Genomic DNA, 19,911 nt, shown 5'->3' with positions numbered 1-19,911 from the left:
ATGTTTTGTAAAAAAGCATACTTTCAATTTTATCAAAATTTATTCGCCTAAATAAATTATTTTCTATATCTGCATTCAAAGTTTTATTAAAGAGAACTATAATAGAACGTCTGATATTAGATGTTTAGTTAAAAAAAATAGTAATAGAAAATTTTCCATCGATAAAATATATATTTGAGGACTGGTTTAATAGTAATAATAATTGTAGTTATAAGAAATTTAAATTGTTTCATATATGTATCGAAATAAATTGTGATACTAACCCATAGTCATGTAAACTAACCCATTGTCCTATAAATTAGCAGTATACTAATGACTTTAAAGAGTGTAGGAAGTTTCGTGAAAGTACGAGTTATATTTCAGACTCTCCCTACTGTACTTTAATCTGTATTAATATGCTGTATTTGAAGTCTCATAAAAATATAAAATCCTGAAATATTTTTCTAGAAAAATCCATCCACTTTGTAAGTTTTACGATAAAAATTACAATTTTAGTGCATAAGATATTAATTGTTGCATGACATGAAACTATTACCAGGTTAAGCCTTTTTCATATTCAGTAATTATTTCAGGTGTTTTCAGGCCTTGTTTTAATTGTTACCAAACAAATTAAATATAATCAGATAATACCAGATTTTTATATGAGATAAATACATCATGAATCATGCTGTTTTCCATGAAAATCTTAACGTCACTCACTCGTTATCGCGTTTTGCGATTCGTTCCGTTTTACCGTAATTTCATATGTTGTTCACCCATTGTTTACACCACAGCGTATTGTGCAGTAAACATAGTTACTACGCCTGTACAGTCACCTTTAATTAAGCTCAATCTTTGCCTACTCGCCCACGTGGGTATTGATCCCGTGGATCGCGAGGAGGTGGACGAGTTCTAGAAATGTGGGCCACCGTGTACACAGATCGCATAATGGACCTCAAGGTTGGTTCGGCTTGGTCTCAGTGCTCGCTGCTCGCATCATATAACTAATAATACATAGTTAAATTGACGAAAGTCGCTGAAACCGCATCTCGATCGGAAACTTTCTACTGCGTCGCAGTTAATGTTTTCCGAGAGACAATGGCAATTTTATCACAGCCGAAGGCGAAAATTTCAGGTGTCATTAGGAGTCACCAAACGATTGTTGTTTTGTGACGAGCATATTAATATGATTGTTTTTAATCTGTGGTTTGAGAAACTCCAAGCAAAAAAATTAATGTATGTATAATACATACATATGTCAAATTATTGAGAGCTTCATTTAAAATAAAGAATTGTTTCTGATTCGTACATATTCAGAAGAATTACCTGATTTTTATTATATTAATATGTGACATAAATTCTGAATTTTCATCCATACTACTATTGAAACTTTTCCAATTCAAAAAAGTTGGCGCGCTTCAATGCTGGCAGTAGATCCGACTTATGATGTCTAATTTTTAACTTTTGTGTTCTTATTTTCCCCGCGGTAAGACCGTATTAAGGAAGGTTCGAAGGACCAGCGAAACATTTTATTGATTACTATTTAAATCCTAACATATTTTACAATAAATATGCTTATACCTGCGTCCGATTTACACGGTATAAGAACGAGCGTCTTAGAATCATTGACATTATATCAGTTTTACTGTGAATATTTCAAATAAATCAAAACAACTCAATAATCTCGATTCATTGCAAAGATATGTAAATCGTTTATTATTCAGCATTGCTAAAAGTCTTGGTCTAAAATTTTCAAGGAGGGTAAATCCTGCAATATTTTCCTGCGTACTAAAAATAATTATTTTAATTTTTTTTTTAAATTATGTTGTTTACTTTTTAACAGTTATATATACGTTGCTATATTATATATACGTCATAGTCTCTATGTCGTATCGAAAATCAAGAATATCTATTGGAGATTCATCGTGACTGCTTGGCTTAACCAGATCAGACAATCGAAGTGAAAACGGCTGCTTTTCTCGGCCGAATCGGTCGATTCGGTGTAGCTCTAGTGAAAGTTCTGTAATTTGACAGCATTGTAGCTTGTATACCATCAAAGAAATAGAAGAGTTTGAAATCCCTTTTAGTCCTCGATCCTTTGAGCAATGTAGATGATTAGATGTGGCGCTTTTTGTCTAATGCATATCTTAGCTTATTCATGTCTTCATTAAAAACATTTATTAGTTTCATGAATTTTTTAATCTTGCTTAAGGCTGGAATTGGGTAGTCTGTAAGGGCTGGCCTGATAATCCAGAGATCACGGGAACGTATCCCTGCAGCAGAATCAAATTTGTTTTTATAAAAATACGCTATTATAACTTTCTTATCTGCAAAATGAAATTTATTGATTTAAATTGTAATACATAATAGTTTTAAATTATTTATATAGATGTCAAACATTTTCACACTAATTAAGTATTAAAAACAGCTACCCGGTGTTTTTAATATTCACTGAGTTAATGCCTAGAAAATTACAACATATATAATTTAGCGAAATGTGTAGCTAAAGTTGAATTGGCGAGTCTTAGTGTAGCGAATCTTTTATAATGGTCCCTCTAGAAAGCTTGGACGAATATAAAAATAGGGCAATTGAGAGCTAATTGCATTAGGTTCTAATTTAGGTTTTGTCTGCGTGGCTATTGTGCAATTCTGGGTGCTCAACCGATTTCTAATGTTCTAATGCAGTCGCGGAGATTCGGTGACATTTGGGCTGTTCGATCCCCCGAGGGCGTAATAAATCGCCTAGATATTGTGTCCGACTTATCTAAAGTATTTACGGTTTACAAAAATCTTTGTCCTTGGGCTTTGAAAACCAGTCAAGTAGCTGCAGGTCAAACTGGAGCCGATGCTTACGTTTAAGGATAAACATGTGGACATACATATGCATTTTAAGAATTTTTCATACATTTATCAACATATGTGCCGCCCGGGGCAATCCTTAAAATTGCCGCCCCCCCCATACATTTTTTTGCAGGATCATAAAATCAGCTCTTGCTATTCGTAGATTTACATACATTTTAGTTTATTCAGAGTTAAGAACCACACAAGACGATTCCATCGCGAATATGCCACCCCCAAGCAAGTGCCGCCCGGGGCGGCCCCCCTTCCGCCCCACCATAGCTACGCCACTGTTCTAATGTTATACTTGTTTGATGATTTTAAGTGTTATTTTTATTGAGTTCATTGCGAAAATGCATATACAATGTAGGATTGAGGAGTCGAATTGCCTCTCTTGAGATTTTTTAAAATAACATGAAAAAGAAGGTACAGTTCAGGTTTGATCAGAACCGATATATTTATTAAACACAAAAAATATACACAGATATGCTATATACCTTTAAACATATAGACGAATAGAAACTAATCGGAATGTTGTTTGTATATCTCTTTAAAATCTTAAAAAAATGTTGTTTGACCGGATAAGCGCCTGCTAATCATATTTTCCTTACATATTTTATTAAATTATATTTCAATTGGTTTCAGATACCTAATTAGATAATTTCGCATTTTTGACGCTCTTGAATGTAGTTTAATTACTATTGATATAATTGCCAAGCTTCATTACAGTAATAGTTCTTGATATAACACAATTAAAATAATATTATGTATTATGTATTGTATTTAAACATTAGCGAACAGGAAAAATTAGGTATAATACATAGTTACCAAACGTTATTTTAATATATTAAAATGTATTGCATAATTCCAAAACGACATTGACCATTAATGTTATAAACATCAATATTTTAATCACGCGAAAGTATCCAATATCACGAAATAAAGGTACTCCACAATTATGCGACGTTCATATCAGATTCAATCGTAAAATCTGGTCTATATAATTAATGTCATCTAATTTACGTGGGTTTGCTTATAATTATTTTCTATAATTATCGCGTAAGGCACGCACGACTTTTTAAACACCCTGTGCCGTTAACCGTCCCATTGAGAAGTCAGTCAGTCACAAAGGCGAGTCGCGATAATGGTATCATCACACGGACTCTAATTGGTGCGAAGAGAATAGGAAAACAATGGATTTTTCGCACGTTAATGGGCGATTCTTTCCCGGTGGCAAAAATATAAATTAATTAGTCGACCTCAACGACCTTGATTCGAGGCATCGTTTTATGAGGTGTTATGCAAGTGACGAAAAATCAGAGGTCAGATTAACGACCGTGAATTCGACGTCTGATATATAATTGATTATATAACTATTTTATATATAGTTTTATGTATTTACACATGCGGACGATATTATTTATTAAAATAAGGAACTCAGGAAATTAGCGCTATTTATTACGATATAAATAAGCATGAATAACGATCATTTCCTGAGCATCGATGTAACGATTAAATTTTAATTATTCTGATTTATTTATAACAGAATATATCAGAATACTAATTGATAACAAGATATTTTCCTTATCTATTAAATATAATGATATTCGTTGGTTATGTTTATTTTATAGATTGTTTAAAATAGAAGCTGTTTTATTACAGGGAATTTACTTTACATTTAAATATTTAAAATAATTATTTTTAATACAATTTATGTATTAATATTAAACGTGCAAAAGGAAAAATTCAGTAAAGGAAAATTTGTTACTATGCCATTTTTGTCAGAGGTTAGTAGTCGAGCTAGTAACAAATTGGGTACATGTTTACTGCCTTCTCAGCTTTAAAACACTATTATTTATCATGTCGGATACAATGATCTTGTCGTGTTTAAACACACTCATATAGAGCTGTAATTTTCCTTCAGATTTATTTTAAACCAAAACATCAATCCTCGTCTTTATTTTCCAGCAACGGTAGTTATTATATTTTATAGCAAGCGCTTGTTTTCTATGCATATTTTTGCAAATGCAATAACTCGGCGTTCACGTAAACAACTAAAATTGGTCGCGGGTTTATCCACTTAGGAAATTCTGGGGAAATGCCGCAAAACCTGAATTTACATACTATATAAATTACCATAAAACGACGAGAGTTGCTAGATAAGTCTATGTAATCATACACGCATACATAATAAATATGTGACGATTCTTTAAAACATGAAAAATATATTTACTGAATTGTCTAAAAATAAAATACATCACGTTTTCACTAAAAAATAAAATACTAATGATGTTATTATATTTTTGAATATTTCCACGATTATCTATGAATGTGGACAATACTTCTGACAGCTGTTTCCTGGATGAGTACAATGACGAGTTTATCTGTGAACTAAAGCATTTTAAGCATTTAATCTCACCGATTTGTGTAATTCTAAGAGCAATTTGCTCACACGGTTCTTTAAAAATACATTGTTGCAATAAATGACATTTAAAATCTTCTTGACTGAACTCTAATTAGTGATAATAAAAATAAAATTAAAGTCTCATCTCTAAATCCTGTTTCGAAAAAAACCGGTCAATGACGTAAATCTCATGTCCTATCCAAATATAATGCAAATCAATGTTAATATTGTTTACGATTGTTTATCAAATATTTTAGATATTTCGCACAAATTTTATATGTACATACAAAGCTTTCTTACAAGAGGAAAATTAGTCATGTAATTTGCATAATAAATTCTTATAAATAATCAAATTTTAGCAACTAAAATTTATAATAATTATGTGGTTTCTATAAGGATCAAATGTACTTAATTGCAAATTATTTCTTTACTATTTTTTAGATAAAATCTCAGTATTATAGTTGTATTAAAAACACTTACTATTAGGTTTATTTTAGATCTATCCGATTTATCAATTAATACCACATTAGTGTTTTTTTTAAAATAAAAACTGATACTATTAAAAATGCATATAAAAAAATTATAAAATAAAGTTTGATCTTATCATTTACAATATAAATTATATATATATATACAAATTGAAGTAGCTAAAAGATAAAAATATATTAAAATATTGAAATATCCAAGCTATTTTTTTTTTGTTAAAATGATATTTTTAAATATTATATTGCCTAAAAAAAATATATTTTCACATTTTTTGTTTGTTTAAACATTAAAATTTGCCCACCGCCAATTGATAGATCGCCCCAATGCGCCATTTTAGTCAAATACTAATATATCATAAAAAATGAAAAATTCAGAACTATAAAAATCAACAATTTAAAATATTTAAATTTAATAATTGTTATTTTATTATAATAATAAATATAACACCGCACTTGAAAGTAGCCTAAACTATTTTACTAGCCTAGCCATAAAATAGAGATAAATATTATAATAATAATAAATATATTAAAAATCTGCACATTTAAATGTAGCCTGAACTATTTTTTAATGATATAATAAAACATCATATAAATAAGTTATTAAAAAATAAAAAAATCAACTAAATGTATTTTTAATTTTTAACTACCTTTTTTATATACATATATTTATGTATTTTTTAATAGAAATATGTACATATTTTTGTTGTTTGAAATTTTCTCTGTGCGCAATTTTCATTTGAGCAATAATCACCAGACCATATACAATATTAAAAATATCACATAAATAAGTTGAAAAAAAAATATGAAAATTAACTAAAAATAATAACAACAAACTAGTTATGAAATATAATAATAATAAATATATATTAGTTATCGGCGTACTTAAAAGTAGCTTGAAATGTTTTTGAATGACAAAATAAAATATCATATAAATAAGTTATTAAAAAATAGGAAAATCAACTAAATATATTTTTAATTTTTAACATTTATTATTTATGAACAGATTTTTTGTTGTTTGAAATTTCGATGTGCGCAATATTCGTTTGCGCAATAATCACCGAACCATATATAATATATAAAACATAAAAAAATATCATATAATTAATTAATAAAAACTATAAAAATCAATACAAATAATATTAACATTATTATAATAAAAATATATATTATTTAACGGCGCACTTAAAAATTGCCTGAACTTGATTTTATTGTTTTTATTTAACAAAACAGTATAGTATCGTACAAATAAGTTATTGAAACAATAAAATCAACTAAAAATAAATTTAACATGCTAGTCATGAAATATGGAAAATTAAATGAAATATAATAATAATAAAAATAAATATATATCATTGAACGGTGCACTGAAAAGTAGCTTGAACTATAATGATAATAAAATAATATATTATTCAATATATAATATATATAATATAATAACATAAATAAGTTATTAAAAGCTTGAAAAATCAACTAAAAATACTTTTAACAAATTAGTCATGAAATATAGATTTAAATATAATAATAGTAAAAATAAATAAATATCACTGAACGGCGCACTCAAAAGTAGCCTGAATAATATATAAAACATAACAATAATATATCAAAAATAAGTTAACTAGAAGAATCAACTAAAATAATTTGAACAAACTTGCCATGAAATATAGATTTAAATAAAATAATCATAAAAATTATTACATATTTTACTTAATGGCGCTCTTAAAAGTAGCCTGAATTTTATTTAAATGTATAATATAAAACACATAAAAATAAAATATCATATATATATATAAATTATTGAAAACTTATTAGGAAATAATAATTATTTTTGACCATATGGCGCGTTTTAAAGTAGCCTTAATATTTTTAATTAATTATAAATAATATATTATACAATATATATTAAATATATAATTATTTTTATTAACTGTAAACCATATTATTATGCATCAACGTTTTATATGGCGCATTTAAAAATAGAACTATTATTTTGCTGTTAATATAATATTTTCAAGCACTGAATATTTTTATTAGATGATTATTTATCGTCACATAAAAAATATTTAAACTATTCAACGCCACTATAAAATTAAAAAAAAAAATTTAATATGATCTTAAGCTCAATAATTTTATGTTTTTCTTACAAATATATATTAAAATCTAATCTCAATGAGCTTTAAAAAGGTTATCCCAATGCGTTATTATGGAATAATACTGTAGTAATATAATATTAGAAAAATCAACTAAAAATTATTTTATCAAGTTAGTTATGTATTTTATATTAAAAGTAGCTTGAATTATCTTTAAATGATAATAAAAAAAATGTTTTATGTGGCACGCTTAAAAGTAGCCAGAGCATTTTTTTTTATTAAATAATATTTTAAAACACATAATATGAGTAGTTATTTTATAATGTATGTAAAAATAATTCTTAACCTTAAAATTAGCACTCATCTTTTAAACTTATTTTTTATACGTTGATCACCTTCTAACATAATCAATGTATTGTAGTTTCGACCTAGTCGTGACTTCTTTGAAATTCTTATATACAAGACTTTCACAAAGCACAACCTTGATCTTCACAACCACGCCAAAAAAGTCGATTTTAACGCGCATGTTTATCCTCACGTATTTACTGTTGAATATCGTCATGTGGACCAATCTAGGATGCTGACGAGTACGTCGCACCGACTGATTGAGTCTAATCGCTTTTGGAGGAGGATCTTGTTTATAAACACGCTTTGTTTTCACAAAGAGGAAGTACGTATTTGGGTCGTGACTATAATGCGATACAGTGCGAGTCGCACTTGCAGACTAACTTATCCGCTCGACTGATAAGGTCCTCTGCGCATTGGTTGCTGCAGTTCCAACTGATAACGAGGGCCGGTCACGTTTTTGTACGCTAAATATACAAAGCGGACGTTTATGATTGTTTAATGCGGCGATTGAATGATACAACGGTTGATAATGGCAAAATCATTGCTTACATAATATGGTAAAATCGACAATTTGTATGCTCCTATCAAAGCATTTCATTTGCTATATTCGCTGGTTTTGTGAATATGTATGTTAATAAATTGATTATACATATTATAAGTTCAATATTTCATTCCATTTAAATTGAAACAATACTATTGCGCATGCGTCAAAAGTACTTTCTAGCTCATGTTACCTAAATCCGTGACATTTTTTTTGTACATGGTAATAGTTATGTAATGAAGAAATAGGTATTTCACGACAGTCGACGCACATTAAATTATACGACGTGATTAAATTATATCTACAATGATGCTTATGTGCAAGTGCAGTTAATGACAAAATAATATGTTGCTTTTAATTCATGAAAAAGACGTTTAAAGTATATAAAAAAACAACAATATTTTATTAAAACTGTAGTACTATGTAATGTAATCTGTAAGTCATGGTCGATGTGAAAAGCAAAAATGTTTGGCGGAACTTCCGTTTATTCCAAGTCGGAAGCAATTTGTTTCCGACTTGGAAGTAATGGTTCATTACTGCTGTACTTAAGAATTGAGAGGAAGTCTAACGTACCTTACAGTTCTCGATTTTCTGACCAATGTTGATGATTCAGGGCGGAACTAGACTCTTTGTTAAAGTCTTATACGTATCTTATTAGACTATCTGGTGTAACGGTAGATTTGAAATTGCTTTCTTTGTCAATGTCATATTCTTATGTGAAATGCATTGTCTGTGGTTTCTTTGTTTATGTTAGGCTCAACAATATTTATATTTTATTTTTTATTATTTTTATTAAATCTTTTGTTGTAACCTGACTGCAGCTGAGGCCGGTTATTTAATATTAGCGCATTTTTATTAATAAAAATTCGGGGCTCGAACCTGCAACCTCAGAGACGTTACAGACTACGCACAATAACCAGAAATTACCATACAAACTCATTAAACTATTTTATTTATAAGCTTCAAAACGCTGATGATATCCCACTGAATAAACATAGTTCTTTGTAATTATCAGACAATCGGTAAACGTTAGGCCTTGAAACTATTGGAGGTAGAGTTAGACCCTAATGCGATTGGCTCTTAATTTGTTTCGTATAACACCTGCTATAATTCATCACCAATCTAATTACTCAACGGACGCTTAAGATAATCTAATGGATATGAATTTTGAGTACTAATATTTTGAGTTGCATAAATTTTTATTTTGAAACAAATGTACAGGCTAATTATAATATAATATAGTTATAAACTCTACAATATTTTAAAATATATTATTTAATTCTTTCTCATTCATATATGTATGTACATATATATAATATAATAATTAAATATACCTACACGCGTAAAAAGGAGGACATGTCCTCCTTATTATACAATTTAAGAAATTGTTTTTACTTGTCGTTCTTTGCATCGATTTTTAGGTCGCATTAAAATTTCATTTATGTTAACATCCTCCGCAACGTTTTTTTTATAAATGTGTATTTATATTACATATTATTGTGACTATAATAACCTACATAGATTAGTTGCTATTATAACTTATCATCAAATTAACAATCGTGCATAATATATTGAGCATAATTATTAGCATTAAAAATAAATAAATTATACAATAAAAAGTAGACACGCGTTTCAGTCATTATTGATTATTAGACGCAATTTTAAGCATTTAACTAAAATTATTGTTAATCATGCGACAATTAAATAATACACTGTGAATTTTTACAATGGCACGATTGTATGCAATGCTGAATTCATTATTTTCTTAAATATAATTTCGGAAGTAATCAACGCGTCCATCTTCATGAGTTATTTCGGTGCAGGTCGAAGGATGTCTGCCGCCTATCGTCCTTCGTCGCACATCAATCATCGTTAGTTTGCATTATTATTATACGCAGTTGTTGCGGGAGGTCTCTTATGAATTGTTCAAACAAATTGCGCGACACTCGAATCACACGTATTTGTATAAATTCGCAAAAAACACATTTGTTCAACATTTTTTCATGTCCCCCTCTCGAGTGTGTGCTTTTACAAATATTCGCGTTAATGGCCGAGTTTTTTGGTGTTTGGTTTTGCGGCATTGCGACACGCAACACTTTCGAAATGGCGCAGCGCGCGTGCGCAATGTGAGCAGCGCCATTTCTTTCCATTTCAAATAGAACGTTTGATTATAATCAATATGGCTTTAGTTACAATCGTGAAATAGTATTCTAGAACAATTTTAATTTTAGATTCGGTTAATAATTAATCTATACCTATTATAATAATAATAAATCAAGATGTAAAACTATAATATAACAGTGATGTCATAGAAACTACTAAGAATGAGATATGTTTAATTTTCTTATTGTGTATTAATATAATATTATTCTTAAATTTAGGGATTGTTCCTATATAATTTAATTTTATCTACGTTTCTGAATACATTTCTTAACTTCACAACTATAAGATACCATCGAAGAAATGTTGATGAAAAATTATAGGTTAGATCAAATATACTAATAAAAAGAAGGATGTTTAGATATGAATAATCGATTCAACACGAGAGAACGGTGGTTAAAGTAGGTGACTAAAACCTGAAAGGCCTGGATTCAAATCCAATATTGAACCTATTGTTTTTTAATATATATCATGACTGAAAAATCGTATTTTTGAATTATTATTTAATAATAAATCTGTTGATTATCACAGATGAGATTTCCCATATTTTCCTAAATTCACGGATAAATATCGTGATTAGTTTATGATTAATAAAATTAATTTGATTTCAGTATATCGTCTCATTACATACTAAGTAGTTATTGCTCGCGTTAACCCCATTGGAACGTATTGGGCTATCGCCTGTTATGTTACAACGGAAGATTTTCATTAAAATACAATAAAAAAAAACAATATCGGTGTAAGAGATAATTTATATTTATTTTTTATTATTTATTCATTCTAGGATTATGCAAAAAAATAACTCTGCGTTTAACTCTCCTGGCACTCGCTATATCAAGAACATTCTTCGTGCGCATGTCGCAACATAAGAACATAAAGCACGTGCTCTTGTTTATAAACTAAATTCAAGGTCATTTAATACATAAAAAATGGGGGGAAAAGTTTGATTTGCTGATTTCGTTAAATTTACAAAAACAGTTGAAAGAATTTAACTTCGAATTTTGTATGGATTTCTAGTTTTCTATAACGTAGTCCCAATCTCTACGCTATAGGGGGGTCGACTATAATATTATGTTTTTCTGATTATTTTCCTGTATTAATAAAACATATTGTTTCTGCTGGAAAACTATGTATTTTGAAAATGGAGGCTGAAGGATAATAAACTATTAAAGTGAATGTCGGATTAATTTAAACATCGAAACATTTGGTTCTAATGTTTTTAAGTTAGTAAAAATGTTTCGAAGTTTAAGTTAATTAAACGATAAAATATTTATATAAATAATGAAGATACGTACTTCGCAATATATTACAAAAAAAATCAAAAAAATATTTTTTGCTGTAAATAAAAATGTCATTTCTTGATATTTTTTATAATAATAAAATATGTAAATATATTCATTATTTATGCCATAATTCATTATAGCATGATCTCTTTCCTGCTTAACTATTTTTGGTGGATGTTTGTATTAATAAAACCTTTGAATGTATATTTTTCTCTTCCTTCTTTTCCACTTTTTTTATTATTTTTTATTTACATATACATATTTTTTTAGAGAGTATAGAGTTTTAATTCTTTCGCAATGTTTTACGTTTAATTTATCGAAGTTTTTAATTAGGGTATCTATTTTTAAATTACGGTGTAAAATCAAGTTGTGATTCTTAACGAAATTAATTATTAATTACGTATTCCCAAATCGGGCTCATTATTTATAAAAATATTTTATCGTTTACTATTTTGTATTAAAATAATTAAAAATATATGGAAGTTCTGTTCATTTTAATAGTTTATATATATAGATATATTCTGTTTTGGAAATCCAACGTTTAAAATCATATCTTATATATTGAATTGCAAATAAAATAATCATTAATTTATGATTGCTTTTAAACTAATAATAAAATACAGTAATATTTTAGTAGCTCATAAATATTTTATAAGTATTATTTAATACGTATTTTTGTAACGAAAAATATTTATTTTAAAATTATAATATTAAATATAATGAAATGATAAATAAATACAATTATGTATTCACTGAATTATCTTCAAGCATTTCAGAAAATTATTTATTAACTGAATCATTAGGGCACTATTGCACCCATCTTAACAAATACGAGTGTTTAAATAAATAAATAAATAAATATCTAATTGTTATTAATACATTAATATTGCTCTATATTTTTTGTTATGTTATCATTTCTCATGCGAACCGTGGGGGTATTTGGAATACATAATTTTCACAGAACAACAAACACTTTCTTGTTAATTATCATTGTTTATAATAATACTATTTTTGTTTACAAGCTCAAGTGATTCATTCTAAATATAAATAGATTAAAAAAATATTTAATACAAATACCATATATTTAATACAAATGCAAAATTTATTTTAATGTCTCTATCAACAATGAACACAATTGAGTCTATTTTTATTCAGATTAAGGTTGTATCTATTTTAATAAAGCGTTTACTTTCCGTTTGTGTGTATATGATAGATACGGAGATACTTTTTCAGTATAATATCCAGCGACCAATGCTCCTTTAACCTTTATCACTAATTGTTCTAATTAAACACGTTTTTTTGTTGCGCAAGGTTTTTTCCGTAAAGGGCCATTCTCATTTTTTTGACCCTCGCTTAAGGTCGCATGAATATATTATTTGTGTATGCATATCTTGCGGAACTGATGGTATTTTTTAATAAAACAAATAGCAATAACTAACCATCACGCGGAAGAAGAGTATACATGTAAAGTGCATGATAAATATTGTGGCTCAGTCACGAATATCATATCATATATCGTGACGTTTCATACGTGACATGAAATTGTGACGATACTCTCTAATTTACTGTGTTATTTATGGTCTTTTTTTATTCTTTCGCAGGTGAAGGATGCGTAGATAAGCCGCTTTCTACCCTTTGGAGAAATTACAATCAATCTACAAAACCGGATGTCGTGATGAAACTGTCCATCACAAACTCGGGCCTTAAAGGAATCACAAAAGAACATGGTCTCACCGAATATTGGGCTCACCGAATAACGTTTTGCACAAGTCCGCCTGAATTCCCGAAGATATTCTGCTGGGTGTATAGACACGAAGGTAGGAAGCTCAAGCATGAGTTGCGATGTCACGCTGTGCTATGCTCGAAAGAATCTGTCTCAAAAAGAATGACTACGGAGTTGAAGAACAGAATACATCAAGCTTTGGTGGAGTTCAAGAAAGACAAGATCGCCAGACAGAACGCTAGATTGAGTCTGGCGAACTGTGTTTATGATAATCCTAGTTTACCGAGGCGGAAGATTTTATTGAGCGTCGGTGGAAATAATTATAAACCTCCTTTAGAAAGATCAAAATCAGCTCCTAAACTGATGGCTATTGAAGAACTATGCTCGGAAGAAGACGAAGAAGAGATGCTGGCGAATGAAGAGAAAAATAAAAACACGTGGACCAAAGAAAACACTGAATCAAAACTACGCTTTAGATCTGAAGATATATTCCCATCTTATACATTGGGGCGGCGGAAAGAAGATAGGATGATCAGTTTACCGGAATCACTGGTCAATAATGAAGAATCCAAAGATGAGGTTGATACTAATTCTTCAGAGTCTAGCGATTTAGTAGTCAATATAGTCCAAAACGAAGAAGATAATGACGTGTTTTATTGCGAAACTGATAAAAAGGACGAGATCAAAGTCGACGATAGATGTCAGACTAATTTCATAGTCTTGGATAGCGACGAAGGGTCTATTTCTAGCGGCTGTGAGACTGCTAGTACTGTAACGTCTTCCGATATGGAGATGAGCTCTTTGCCTTGTATGCAGAATCAAGAAGAGACTGAGAAGATCAGCGTATTAGAAAGGGTTCAGAGTTACGAACAGCTGTTCATGAGGGAGAGGGAAGATTCGCTGAGGAGCTCTAGATCTTCCGCTAAGAGCAAAATGTGCGATAAAGCTTACGAGACAAGTTCGAGCCCCAGCGATAGCTCGTGTTTCTCGTCATCCTGCGAAACTGGTCCTCCTAGTTGCGGGGACGAAGTGAATCTGGTGCCTCTAGGAGAGAACTACGTCAATTACAGAACTTACCTAAGATTATCCACTTATCCGCCCGACTCGAATAACGTCGATGAAAGTTCATCGCAAGAAGGTAATCAGGAAGATCAAACCGGAGGTGACAGTGACAGTGCATGCAGTGTAGAATCTGGATATTCAGAATTATCCGATACCGTTCAAAAGTGCATGCAAACGCCTAAGTTTTCAATTTTAGCTAACAGCGAAGGAATTAGTCACGTATACTAGTTTTTAGTGTTGCCGGCAATGTGCTAAATTCAGTGTTATCCATAATTCCTGGGCTATTGCTATAATAATGCCAAAAATGTACATAATATATTCATAAATTGTATAATTATTATTCCGAGTGCTTAAACTTTAAGTAGCTACTCCAAAACTGCATGCTATGTAAATATGTTGCTTGCAGTGTTAAAAATGTAATTGATACATATCCCTAGGAATTTTGATTATTGCCTAATTTCACAGTATGTCGGTGGCGTTATGTCGATATAATAAAAAGTGATATTAAACATTTTAAGCGATTGCCTTTTTTAATGAAAAGATATTAAAGGGTTGGTTATTAGATCTTTTAGATACAAACATGTTATATTTAAATATTATTTTAGAAAAGGCTTAAAGCGTTGTAGTGTGCAAATATATTTAGATTTTTTAAATAAATAAAATATATATATTATATAGAATACTATATAGTACTGATACGTTAATGATGTAAACAGTTGTGTACTGTAATTATTTTAGTGTTGTAAAATCTAATTGTAGATAATTAAATAATTGTGTAAAAATACATAGAAAAAATATAAATGTTAATATTTATCATCAGTTTTATTTGCGTTTCGGCGACACATGTTTTTTACTCTTCAAAACGTTTGCTAAAGATAAAAGTAATATACGATATTATTGTACTACTTTTTGGTATTTAAAAAAAATATTTACTTTACGGTCTATTTTTAAGCAATAATATTTTATAAGTACGTGATGGAATATTACGTGTTTTGCGGGCGTACGTGTGCACGAGGAAACCTTCAGAGTTTCCACTTCCGAAGTTTTCCGGAAGTTCGCACCGATAGAAAATTGACGCTTTGATCGAATCTAACACAATTCACAAATCGGAGCAGATGACATGAAAAGCTTCCTTTTCACAGTATAACCTATATTATCTATCAATAAGTTTAGTTGTCATAACTTATTATGGCAAGTGACATCAAAATATGTACTATCATACTCAAGTAGCATTTTGCAAAATTTCTGCTTTGTAGCTTATCTGAAAATTGCAGAAAAACAAAGGATATATCAAACAAATAATTTATTTTAAGCAAAACTTATTAATAAAATTAATTTAATACACACCTAATATATAATATAAAAGGGTCCACAAATCTACAAGAACACCTGAAAATTCAAAGCTTCTTTAATATTTATACTTATAGGTGCATAATTAACGTTAAAAGCTTAGCTAAATATTTTTATAAGATTTTAAAAATATACACTTATTAACACTTTAAGCGGTATCGCCGTACATGTACGGTGGTCAACCTTTTACTGTTTTGAGGTACTGCAGATAATTATATATTTACATACACAACTAAATAAATAAGAAATAAAAAACATTTTATTTATATAATTTTTGTTTATTATTTAATTAAATGTAATTGATTTCTATACAAAATAATTCAAAAAAATTAAAGAGTGCGAAATAAATGAAAATAGCAAAAAATATTTTATATTAATTTAAAAATATATATTAAGAGACTTAATTGATATAAAAAAAATCATAAAAGCTGAATAATATATAAAATATATGTAAAATAAATTTAATAATAAAAAAGTGTTGAAATAAATTAATAAAACATACTAATAAATGCAAATACGTAAAATTAACTCACTTCCAGGTGTATACTAACAAATTAACTCACTACTCAAAGGGTAAATTTTAAAAAAGCTTCACAAAAGTATTGAGTCCCATATTAATAAGAAACATAGTTTTTCTATTACTGAATGGACATTCATTAACAGTTTCAAAGCACTTTCATAAAACCGCACATATTGCCTAAAAAAGTACACTTCGAGCATCACAAGTCTCATATTCATTAAAATGACGACATTCCAATTTAACCGATTTCGAAGCACTGTTACGAAGTTATACAGTTTAATAATATATGTACAGTGGTGTGACAAAATAATTGGACCACTCCAACATTTCACATATTTTGTTATTTTGTAAGCGACTAATGCAGGAAATAAATGTTGTGCGTTCAAAGCTTTGAAGCTCATTTTTAGGCGATGATTCATAACAAAAAATAACGAATGTATGTATACCCAAAAGGTTGAGATACGATACAGGTACATATTGAATAAAGGGGGCCATATTCAGTGTGCAGCAATTTGTGGTTCTGTCAAAACATTCAGTTGAAATAATTACGTTTTATTTTCCAATCTCTTTTTAAACTAGCACTTACATCATCATTGTTATTAAATGGTAATTTGTGGATTAATTCGATTGTGTTTAACAAATTTTAAAACACATAATTAATAATAATAAACGCCGCATCGACCAAGAAAACAGCCGCTTCCCACTTCGACTGTTTGATCAAGTATAACTAAAGCATAGTTCAATACGACGCAATACATATTTTAATATTGCAAAAAAATAAAATTATATACACGTAGAAAACATTTCATATAACCTTAAAAATATCTCGAAACATCTAAATTGTACCAAATTGTCTAAATGTTTATTTATGTATTTTTATTTACACCTTGCATATGTTACATTAATACGATAAAAATAGAGCTTTGGAAGCCACTGCACCGGCCGGCTAGTACGTCCCATATGTAAATTTCGACTTGGAATCACAAACAAGAGGTCTACCACAAAACCTGTTTTAAATTCGTTCGTTTAAAGAGCCTCATGACTCGTACCCCCTCATCCCCACTGAACACCCACCCTCCGATCGTGAGTACCAAGTGGGTCACTCGGTCCTGATCGATCCCATGGGAATTTACTACAAACACGGACCATGCACACGCGATGCAGCTATTCTAGTCCACCTAGAATGCAACCTAGGACCACAACATAACGATAAACCCCAATAAAAAGCTATGTGTAATATCAATTCAGAGAATCTCCAATGAATGGTTACAAGACTTGCAAGTAATGAATAATTGCGAATGTACGCAAATCGAAACCACACAGGACGTAATACTCTTATCTGGTTGAACATTATACTATTTAAACCATTATTAACATTATGTTGTGGAGCATGAAATTTATAGAAGCATTCTTTTTGTTATAATTTTTGCTTGTATATTATAGTTACAATGAGAGTTTTGCACAAAACAGTGAGATATTCTTTTACTGATTGATAAATGGTTCTTCAGAACATTAAAAAAATAATGAGTCATACAAAATATACTTTTGAAAACAAAACAAACAGTGTTTCAATTGTATCATAAGAATTCGATCGACTGTTTGGACAGTTGTCCGCGATTTGAACGTTTGCCTTCTCTGCTTACGTGTGCATGCCTCGTTGCCATGACTACGAGTCGCAAACAAAATTAATATTCCTAAGCGCATTGAATTGCTTATCAAAAGGGATGGAACTTTCTGTAGTAGCGTATTGGAGGAAGTTAGAGCTTAATTTTGCATTTCGTCGGTGTTGAATGAGAGAAGTTCTGGAAAGGAACTGAACGCATTCTTTTCCCACGACTGACTCCGAATTCCATTCACCGACCCGAGCGAGATACGCCTATGTTGTTGCTTTGGTTGTATGCGGCTGGCTGTATCACCTGCGTGTCCGTTTACCTGCAAACTTACCTGTCTGTGTAACCACCTGTTGTAGCCACCTAGCGGCCAAAGAATAAAATAGTAATGTAATTAATTATAAAAGAATACTAATAAATATTAAATAAAAAAATTTAATAGTTGATTTTTTATAAAATATTTTCGTTTTGGTTTGATATTTGGCTAAGATCTATTTACAACGTTCAACAAGAGATGTCGATAAATAATATTCAATTCAGTTAAATTTAACCTACTAAAGCTTTATTCCAACATAACGATAAAATAAATTTAAAAATCACCACACAGAAACTGAAACGCACAAATAAAATTAAAAGTCAAAACCAGTGGTGTTGGGACCATCCATAATCATTGCGATGAAATTATTTACGAAAAGAGTCCCATAAAACTAATTGTTTTAGGTCTCTATAATTAATAATAATTAACTAATTGCCTTGGGTTTAGAAAAAAACTGCTTTACTTGTCAGTGTAAACACAAAGACGTCATTTTAACTTTTTCTAGGAGGGGGGGGGGGCAAAAGTTGGCTAGTCAATTGTTGTTTTTTTAATATTTAGATTTCATTAAAATTCATAGTATTTCATCTAGCAAAATTCAAGCTAGAGGCAAATTCCCTACTCCCCCCCCCCCACCCACTCCAAATGAATCCCTATGTAAACAAAAACGCTGACACCAAAGTGCACGCCGACACCAGTGGGAGCGCTCGGTAACGAGCGTTCCCACTCCGACGGCACCGACATGATTTTATTGCTTTTGCCGTGAATTTTTGACTTCTGAGTAGTATTCCGGTATGATTTCACTGAAATGACATTATAAAAAATATTTTCTGTTTTTATTTTATGGCAATTTTTCTAAAACAAGCCTTATTTCTACAAATGTGTAAAACTGAAATTCTGATTTCGCTGGGTTTTATCTGATCACAATAAGTTATACAACTATTACTATTTTTAACTAGCACAATTATGGAGTCGTTAAAAAAAACACGACTCCGACTCCAACTCCAGCCAACACACCACGACTTCACGACTCCGACTCCGACTCCGACTCCGACTCCACAGCCCTGCAATAAGCGAGTGGTAAATCTATGAAACCCGAATGACATGGATTTGAATGTCATATGAAGCTGTCTGTTATTTACCCCTTGTCTGTTATTCTCATGTTAGAAAGTCTGTTATTTCACTATTTATTTATGTTTACCCCACTG

The 19,911-nt window shown here is 29.9% G+C and overlaps 1 protein-coding gene across 1 annotated transcript in view; it reads left to right on the top strand.

Annotated features, from left to right (window-relative positions):
* The window catches only part of LOC148233219 (uncharacterized), a 30,879-nt gene extending 15,471 nt beyond the window's left edge, over window positions 1-15,408 (top strand). The window contains exon 2 of the mRNA XM_088189888.1: window positions 13,727-15,408. Coding sequence (XP_088046014.1) covers window positions 13,727-15,138 — 1,412 coding nt within the window. The 3' untranslated portion in view covers window positions 15,139-15,408. The remainder of the gene's footprint in view (window positions 1-13,726) is intronic.
* The last annotated feature ends 4,503 nt before the right edge of the window (window positions 15,409-19,911 follow it).

This window comes from Plectrocnemia conspersa, unplaced genomic scaffold (genome assembly GCF_051122295.1).
Source record: "Plectrocnemia conspersa isolate PC_06_02 unplaced genomic scaffold, ASM5112229v1 ptg000008l, whole genome shotgun sequence".
Taxonomy (NCBI): Eukaryota; Metazoa; Arthropoda; class Insecta; order Trichoptera; family Polycentropodidae; genus Plectrocnemia; species Plectrocnemia conspersa.
This window is presented reverse-complemented; position numbering and strand designations above follow the sequence as displayed.